General features: G+C 45.0%; 1 protein-coding gene across 1 annotated transcript in view; it reads left to right on the top strand.

The window, feature by feature from the left end:
- The first annotated feature begins 1676 nt into the window (after nt 1-1676).
- Nucleotides 1677-9743, top strand: part of TMED7 (transmembrane p24 trafficking protein 7) — a 58568-nt gene continuing 50501 nt past the window's right edge. The window contains exons 1-2 of the mRNA XM_069625531.1: nt 1677-1830; nt 2375-2563. Coding sequence (XP_069481632.1) covers nt 2402-2563 — 162 coding nt within the window. The 5' untranslated portion in view covers nt 1677-1830; nt 2375-2401. The remainder of the gene's footprint in view (nt 1831-2374; nt 2564-9743) is intronic.

Raw genomic sequence — 9743 nt, 5'->3', positions numbered from 1 at the left:
AACTGTAGCCCTCCTTTTATAAATCGGTTTGCCCTCTCTACCAAACCATTTGCCCTAGGCTGGTAGAGAGCCGTTCTGTAATGTTTGATACCAAACTTCTTAAAGAACTCCACTATTCTGTCAGAGCAGAACTGAACACCATTGTCTGATACCAGCTCTGTTGGGAATCCCACTCTATAAAATACCTCTTCAAAAAATGTAATCATTTGAGCAGTGGTAGCCTCTCTTATCGCCTTCCACTCCACCCATTTTGAGTGGTAGTCCACAAGAACAATCAAGTATTTAAAGTCATTTCCCAAATCTTGCAAGGGACCCATCAAATCTACCGCAACTTTTTTCCATGGCTCACTTGGAACACTCACGGGTCTTATGGGAGCCTCCCTGATAACTTTACTCTTATCACTCTTCTCACATTCTCTGCAACCTCTCACGCATTTTTCAACTTCACTATCGATTCCTGGCCACCAGAAGGATTGCCTGATATGTCTTTTCGTACCCCCCATGCCTAAATGACCTTGATGCGCAATGTTAACTAACTTGGACCTAACATTACAAGGGGGAACTACCCTTACTCCCTTCCTGAGCTGAAAACCATCCTCTGATAAGTTTAACTCTTCTTTTATTCCATAGTAACTCTCATATTTCTTCTCAATGAGATCTTTCCTGGGCCAACCTATTTTGGTCCACCTTTTCACTTGTCTTATTATTTCGTCCATATCATCAGCATCTTTCCACTCATCTCTCCCTATGGCTTCATATTCTACTTCATAAATGCTCAGACCATGTTCAACACTCACATCCTTACAGTCGTTGTCTTGCACAGGCAACCTTGACAAACAGTCTGCCACTATGTTGTCTTTCCCAGGTATATACACAACCCTAAAATCATAAGCTAGTAAATCTACCATCCATCTGGATATTCTAGGGGAACGTTTGGCCCACTCCACACTTCCTAATAATTGAACCAATGGCTTATGACATAGCTCTCAACTCACCCGCTTTTGGCGGGTGTCACCCGCCTTGCAAAGGGCTGACTCACCCGCCAAGCCTCCTGCACGCCCATTAATTCCAATGGGCGTCTCACCCGCCAAAAACAAAATCGGGTGATTTCACCCGCCTTTGCGAGACAAATGGTTGAGAGCTATGCTTATGATCCGTGCTTGCCTTGAAATAAGGTTAGATGGAGCACCACAGGCTCGATCCGAGGTCTGTGCTTTGAAACCTCTGGGTATGAAGCACGTTAGTCGCTTTTCTTTCCCATGTTCCCTTACTGCTGCCCTTTGGGCGCTTTGGAACAGAATTTACTTGATGTATATTCGCCTTACAAATGAACAATAAATAAGTAAAATAATAAAGATGATCCCCTGCAAATATGTTTATAGTGCTCAAAGTTATTTTTTACATGCCGAAACTTCACCTATGCCTTTATTTTACTGTTTGTTATGTTTTAATATCCATACCCCCCCTCAGCCCCCACTCCACAGACAGTTGCTATGTTACGGCCAGGCATGTTGTTCATAGTGTACCTACAAGCTTCTACTTCCTGTCATAAGCTTATAAATATACGTGCCTGACTCTGAAATGGTTAGCTCGGTCCCGCCCACACTATTTGTCCCTGCCAATACTTTAACAATAAACTGGCTGTTTTACTCTGTGTAGTTGCCTCTTTAGTCCCTTTTCTGTGTTAGTGACCAAGCCTCCTCTTGTCTGCTTGGAGAACCACGTATACAGGAACCTGCCGAAAGCTTCCGGGCCGCCTTCCGGTTTCCGTCACCCTGGGTCCCTGACCCGTTTCTGCTACTGCCTTCTGCACCCAGGATACCGCCTTGGGTGAGTCTATCTCCGACAGCCCCAACCCCGGTTCACTTTAGCCCGGTAGACCATTCGATATCTATCCCCGTCCGTTACCATTGTGTGCGAGATCGCACCGCCTGGCAGACTAGAGATGTACTTCCGTTGAGCCTTTGTATTTGTGGTCCACCAAAATACGGGACGGCTGCAAGGAATGTTATAACTCAGATCCGAATGGTGCAATTGCGTGTCCACATCAGTCAAATTGCGAATTGCTTGATCTCCCCGGGTGATCATGCCTAGTCGTTCTTGTAATGCTCCGCTACAGCCTCTGACTGTTGTAGCTTTTTCGCTAATGTGGTAGAAGCACAATCTCATTCGTGAATGTAATAATGGGAATGTGTATGTATATATATATATATATATATATATATATATATATATATTTTTTTTTTTTTTTAGAATGTATGTTATGAATTAACCATTTGGCATGATGATCCGTAGAACGTGTATTTTATTAAAAGACATCCAAGCGTGTTTAACAAAGATAAGTTGCCACTGACGTGTCTTCTCCCTCACCCAGCGAGGCATCATACGGGTTCATCATAAGATGTTGCTGGCGGCCAGGCCTGTGTGGCGGTTCCTCTGCTCCTTCGTTCTTCTCTTGGGTTATGCTGTCGCTTCGGAGATTACATTTGAACTGCCCGACAACGCCAAGCAGTGTTTCTATGAGGACATAATGCAAGGCACTAAGTGCACCCTGGAATTTCAGGTAATGTCAAAGCCGAACCTCTTATTGGTCCAGAAATGACACGCAACCCTCTATCTGTAAGCACAACCTTTTATCATTTTAAGCATGAAAGGTGCTTACTCTGTATCCCAAAATGTCATTCTTCTGCCTTACGTTTAATAACTTAAGCAGGTTACGTTGCTTACAAGGGCGAGGTAATAGCGGCCTGTCACCCCTCTTTTGCCAAACCACAGACCCACAAAAAAATCCAGTCCACCCTGCATAATTTTCCGTGATTTTCTTAAAAGTAACGAAACTGAAAGGTGCCCTTTACAACTCCACTTTCCGAAAATTTGATCATCTCTTTACTCTTTGTTGGTATGCACCCATTTTCTTGCAATCCGATATTAATGCATGTACCCAGCTGATGTCTGATGTCATTTTCCAACGCGCTTAAACCTTATTCAGAAGAGGATGAAACCTAGGCAAAACTGGATGTTTGTGTTTGCGCTCAATATAATATTGTTATATGTATAGCATGTGAGTGCATATTTTATCCCAAACTGTAGCAGCTAATAACTATTCTATCCAGTTACAATGTTGACAAAAGAAAATGTCCCCTCAATAATGTCACAGTGATAATGTAGCCCGTGAAGAATAGCACAAAACCACATTCTGGCAAAAAAGACAATCCAGGACCCACCCCTGAATTTACCGGGATAGGATTTGAAATAGTAACTGAAGTCCTTCCTAGAATAGGTGAGCGGTGCTTTTCGACTACTAAAACGCTCGCTTAGTATGAGTTAGCATGGAACTCTGTGTGAGCCTGTGGAATGTTTGGCTATGAGCCCATCTCTAGAGTTACAATCTTGACAGATTAGCCAGGGTGATGGGACCCAGTGGTATTCCCTAGTTGTCAGTTTATGTAATTTACAATAAAGAATCTATAAATAATCCTAAAAAGTCTACAAATCTGCTTTGTACCACTATTTCTGCTGCACTTTTGTTGACTTAAGGCATTATTTCCCTTTTCATTTTTTTGATGTAGAGATTTTCATCTGTAACCCATAGCATAGGTCCTATACATCATCAGCAATTGGTTCATAGATGTTTAACGGCTTCTCTTAGCATTTATTTTTTTCTTATTTAGTGCCAGGTAAGCATCTGTAGAGTGCCTGAGAAGAGGTGAGGCAACTTAATGGAAGGCATTGGAGAGTGTTGAGTACTTTTCAGATGGTTGACAGTGGAGCTGAGGTTTGCCGGAAAAATGTTAATGATCCCAATTGCAGAGGTGATGGGATCCAAGGCTGGGAGAAGTACAGTCAGGACAAGAGATAAGGTTTAGGGATGAGTGTAGGTTGCTGGAAGGTTGCTATGCAAGCTGTGGGGATTTGAGTTAATCTGGGAAGAGTATGGACGTGGCGGGCGAGTTTGAATTGTGAATCTTCCTATGGCAAACCAATGAAGCTAGAGAGGATGGCATCTATAAGGATGGTAACCTTTTGAGCAAAAGTATATTTATTTTATTTTTTGATTTTTCCTGATGGTTTTTAGCTTTAAGATACTGTAGAGTATTTGGAGATGTGAGCGATCAGTGTGAGTTCTTAAGGTTCTACGTAATTTTCCAGCTTTTTGAAGTTGCACATAGACATTTTATTTGGTCGATTTTTCTTATTTTGGGGGGGGGGGGGGTTTTGCGGGCCTCAAAGTCAAAAAAGCACACATGGCTGTGTTATTTTTTTTTTAAATTCAGCGGGGGGGGGGTTCACCCCCGATTTCTTTTTTTTTTTTTTCTCTCCCTTTCCTCTTGCTCCCCCACCACATAAACACAACCAGTTTCATTTCCCTCCTGCACCTCCCCTTCTCAGACATTCCTTTTCTCTCACACACAGACACTCTGGCTCACCTGTCAGCCCCTGCGCCCAATCATATGTGTCGCAGAGGCTGACAGTTTGATTTAGAAAGACCGCTCTGTGCGGTCAGAGACTTCTTTCTAAATCTATCTTTTCGGTAAAAAATGAAACTGTTTCACCAGTTCTTATGGCAAGGGATTGTAGTGACAGAGTTTTGAGAGCAACCGTTATAATCATCCATGAAATTATTGCATTAAGGCAGTCTGATACCCATCAGAGGCTTGGTGAAGCTGGAAGTAGATTTGGATTGCGTCAACAAGAGGTTTTACATATATGTTGAAAAGAAGTGGGGGATTGTGAAGAATCTTGACTCACTACACATGTCGAGTAGGCAGAGGTGAAGGAGCCAAATTTGGGTGTGAGAGTGACCTGACTGGAAGTTGTACCAGAAGACTGCTTCCTTGCTGAGTTTCATGACCAAGTCCAGGCAGTCTGAAAGGGTTGGTTATTGATGGTGTTGAATGCAGCAGAAAGATCTAGAAGGGTGAGGGCCACAAAGTTTCCAGAGTCTTATTCTGAGGTCCTGAAAAATGCGACCATGGAATCCAGACTCTTAATGTGAAACGTATGGTGGGATTTGAGATTAGTTCAGCAAGATTGTGAAGTTTTGGCATTTGGTATCTAATTTGTGGGAATCGTGGCATTGAGACCATGAAATAGGCGTGATGGCTATCTTTTCAAGAGTTGATGGAAAGAATCCTGAGGAAAATGAGGAGTTGATCAAGGTTGAAATATCTGGGAGGAGCATTGCAGCATACAGGGTAATAAAGGAGGGGTGGCAGTTGAGCAGCGAGGATGGTTTGAGGGCTTTGAGAAAATAGGAGGGGGAAGGGTTGAGTGGGATTAGACGGGAAATACTGTTCCTGATTTTGGAAACCTGGTCTTCGAAGCACTTGTGGAAATCATCGCAAAGAGCTTGCATGGTTAATATTGGAGTAGAAGGGGTAGTCTGATGAGAGATCTTTGAGAATTTTGAACTGTAAAGTGTCTCTTCATTGGATGGAGTGATCCTAATTGTTTTCCTCAACGTGGAGCCACCTTTTTTTCATAAAGTTCAGAGAACCAGTGGGGTTGGAGCGTGCCTCTGTTAAAAAAAAAAAAAAAAAACCCTGGGCCCCCACTGATTGCCATGGTGGGGAAAAGGCTGCGTGTGGGATTGGGTGGCCTGGTTAGATTTTATTCTAAGTTTGGGAGCCATCGTTTGGATAAGTGCATTAAGGTCAGGGAGGCCAAAGTATTCTCAGCAGTGCTGTACAGCTGCGAAATACAGATTGTGCTGTATTGGACCATATACAAAATGGTTTCTTGGAATTTGGTTTTAGGTCCTACACTAATGTCATTTAAGCTATCCATTTCTTTATGGCAGTTTACACATGCTTTACGTTTAAGTGGAAGTCATATGGGTTTATTTATTTTTTTCTCACTTTTACCTTTCTGGAATAGGGTAAGGCTTTCTCAGCTTGTATCATTTTTCACCTGGTTGGTACTGGGAGCAGAAGTTGAAACTTTTGTGTTTACCTGTACCCTTAGTAGATGGTGTTATACTAATCTAGACTTCTTGCTACATAGGCAAGTAGAAGAGTTGGGCATCTCTCACTCTAACTTTCCCAAAAGACTTGGCACTGGGCAGTGATCTAACAATGAAGACCTAGAAAAGCAAAACGCCCCAGGAAGTTTTCACAAGATGTCTGTATGAAACATGTTGTCCCTAACACCCCTTACAGATGTGCGTTCATCAGGCTGTTGGGAAATATAACCTGCTGCTGGTGGCGACCACCAGCAGCAGGTTATATAGTGTCTCCCCAGGTCTTACTTGGGAGAGGACACTGTACATTGCATCTTTCCAAACTATCATCATTACTAGGGGGTGGGAGTGGTTGCAACTGTCATTTTGCTACACCTTGTTACTGAAAGAGCATTGCTGAAGTGGAGGTGACGGTGCAGGGGTGGAAGCCTCCCGCCAGTGTTCTCAAGGATCAATTACTTTTTTTTTCTTCTCAAAACTACACTGCTGGGGATGGGAGGGAGGAATAGACCAAGCAAGATGGCCGCTGGGTGAATGAGCTCCGCTTGCGACGAGCCTTGGTGTGAAATATCCTGGTTCGCGTCCTCCGATCGTATCGCTGTTTGTGCTTATTTCCAGTGGAGTGCCCAGAGACGCTGACAGCTGAATTGGAGCTCTGTCTGACCTTGGATGCCAGAGAACCGAGACCTGCTGCCCGCCCCGGCCCCGCATGGGTCGCAACGGGCAGCCGATGCATTGCAGCTGCCTTTGGCCGTGTGGGTGTTGATGGATGGATGGATGTGGGCTACACATTTCTGCCAGATAGATCCACAACGCGAAACGAGTGACCCGGTCGACATCTTGATGCGGCCCGATGACGACAGAGGTCTTCTGTGCTGACCACATTGCATGCCTCGGAAATACCGTAGCCTGACTTCGCTGTCTGGTGGGCAGGTGAGGAGATATGGGGGGGGGGGGTTTGACAAGCTGGAGTTGGGTACACGACTGCCCCCGCACCCTTCCCCGTACCGAGCTCCAAGTGCAACGTACATCCAGCCTGCAGCACAAGATCACTGACCACAAGCAGAGGATTGGTAACCTGGAGGTCAATTATGAAATGTCAGCCACTGAACTTGATGGGGTCATTGCGGTGGTGCAACACCTGTTCACCAAGCTGGAGGAACAAGAGAATAGGTCCAGGGGCAACAATCTCTGTCTTGCTGGCCTCCCAGAGAACGCTGAGGGGGGCGGGTTTAGAGGGGTTCATCTATGAACTCCTACAGGGAAAGCTACACCTGAACAACCCTGCACCTATACCATTGAAAGAAAGGGTGCACAGGGCATCCATGACCAATCCTGCACCCGGGTACCGCCAACGCACCATTACAGTGCATTTATTGAACTTCCAGCACAAACTGGCATTATTGAAGGCGTTCCGGGTGGCTGGTACCCATACTGTTGCCTTTTATTTGAAGCGCACGGAATACAGGTATTATCTTGCATTCCTGGCAGCAGTGTGGTGCATACACTGTGTTGGGGGAGGGGTGTTTTCCTAACGTCCCACTTGGTAGTTAGACTTTAGTAAGCTATCCCAATTGTTTATAGATTTCTCCCCCCCCACATCCCTCCCTCAGCTCTTACTACTCTGAGACCTTGGTATAATGGCAGAGCAGCCAGGCTTATTTTAAAAGGAAGATGAGAGCTGTAGGTAAGTACGCTGAACCTAGTTAGTAATGCACATCAAGGAAACACGTGCACATACATTTATACTGAAATATAGATATATATTTACAAGTCACCGTTGAATACTTGGCACAATAATAAACCAACAGACATAGGTATACTTTACACATTTTCAAAAGGCCACTTCTTAGTTGGTAGTTGCTGAACGTGCACAATTGTTACAGGCGTTTGACTGGTCTACCGTACTATCAGTAATAGCGTGCACCCACAAAGTAATATGGTATTTAGTCAGCGCACACAAAAGAGTGATTTTCTGAGAACGAAAACAGTTGGTTAGTGTTATCCTATGAGAGTTGGTTTCCTTGCACAGCAAGTGTTACAACCGTAGCGAAAAGGCAGTTTGGGGAGGCTTAAAGTCCTGAAAAGCAGCAGAAGTCAAACGTTCCTGTGGATGTTTTCTAGTGTCTAGGAAGGAGGATACAAGAAGTCTTAACCAACATTGGAGACCCTGTGAAAGGACTCGCTGAAGTGACGCAAGCAGCAGCTTAGGTCGGAGGTAAGAGAGGGTTGCCATGGACACCTCCGTGCACTTCCACGCTGTGGAGCAACTTGGAAAAGGATAAGCAATACCTCTTCCCCCCCCCCCCCCCCCCACCGTACCTTTTTAGGTTTGAAGGAAACGTTTGTGGTGGATGCTTTGATGTTGCAGCTCTGGAACTGACCTCCAGATTCCTTGGTCTGATGACAAAAGGCAGCAAAATGGATGGAATCCGCAGCAGCTGTCTTGAGGGAGGACCCCTGGCACGGCTTTCATCAACTTCTCTGGGTTTTGGCGCCTTTTCTGCAGCACCAACAAAGGATGTGATTTGCCCAGTCAATCTTCCTTCCTGTAGTCCCACACTCAGATGAGGGGTCTGGATGAGTTGGATTTGGTCTCTGGAGTGTCCTAGAAGACTCAGCAAACACTTGAGTGGATTCAGCCTGTCCACGACGATGCACTCGAAATGGGCAGCAGGTCTCCTTGTATTGGGGTTCTTAAGCTCTGGAAACTCTCAGGATCTCGGGAGATGGCACAGATCAAACTTTGTCTTTGGACTTGCTGTCCCACTAGTCAAAGGGAAGGAGTCGTCCTCTTTGGAGTTCCTCTTTTGCACCGACACTGGGTGTTGCAAAGGGTCTGTAGGCGTTTCTTGTCTTCTTCGGTTACCTCATCTTCCAGTGGTCGACTTGCTTTTCACTCCAAGAGCCTCATCTTTTATACAGTTCGAGCACACTCTCCTCTGCGATCTTCCTCAGCAGTTTACAGAAAGGCACGTTTGGCTGTACAGAAAGAGGCCTTTGGCACACACACCCCCTCTCCCAGACTGGTAGAAGGACTGACAAATAACAACCACGCTAATAATGGCGAAAAAAGAAGGGAGGCCCAAGTTGGGACTATCGACATAGTCTGCGGTAGAACAGATCCATTGCCACTAGCCATAACTAGGACACTGTGACTAAAAAGTCACAGGAGCTGAGAGAAGGGGGATACTAGGTATCTCTTTGGCACTCAACATAAGGTGGGTTCTCAAACTATTAATTTTTAGGAGAGATGGTATGTCTCTAGCTGTAAGAACTGGAGTTACTCGAAGATGAAGAAAATAATCTTAAAGGAGGACCTTAAGGTTCCCCAGCAACACTGCCCATAAGGAGCTGTGTGCTGCAATAGTAGAATACAGATGCCTTTAAGAGTTGTGGAGAAAATGGACTCCATTGTACAGGTAAAAAGAATGGAGTTCCAAAAGACAGAGCCCATAAGAATGAATATGTGGAAAAAGGCACCATTCATTCAGGATTTCAGAAAAAGATCCCAAGTCCAGCAACATGTGCCAGGGGTCTCACTAAGGGCGGGAATGAAGCATATAAATTATAAATCTCCCTAACACACTTCAATTGGCAGTGGCACTCCTTTGAAGACCCAGACGAAGTGTGGAGATTCCTTAACCACAAAGTTGTCGCCACTGATTATGCCCTGGTTTCGGATAAGTATGCCTGTTCAGACAGACTGGGCTTGTCACCGCAGCATCAGCCTAGGGCTCAAAATGGATGGCAGAAGGTGGGGGGGGGAGGGCTTCATGGCATG

This window comes from Ambystoma mexicanum, chromosome 6p, assembly GCF_040938575.1.
Source record: "Ambystoma mexicanum isolate Mex_15411 chromosome 6p, UKY_AmexF1_1, whole genome shotgun sequence".
In the NCBI taxonomy this organism is placed as follows: Eukaryota; Metazoa; Chordata; class Amphibia; order Caudata; family Ambystomatidae; genus Ambystoma; species Ambystoma mexicanum.
The sequence above is the reverse complement of the archived record's forward strand: the minus strand, read 5'-3'. Positions and strand labels throughout refer to the sequence as shown.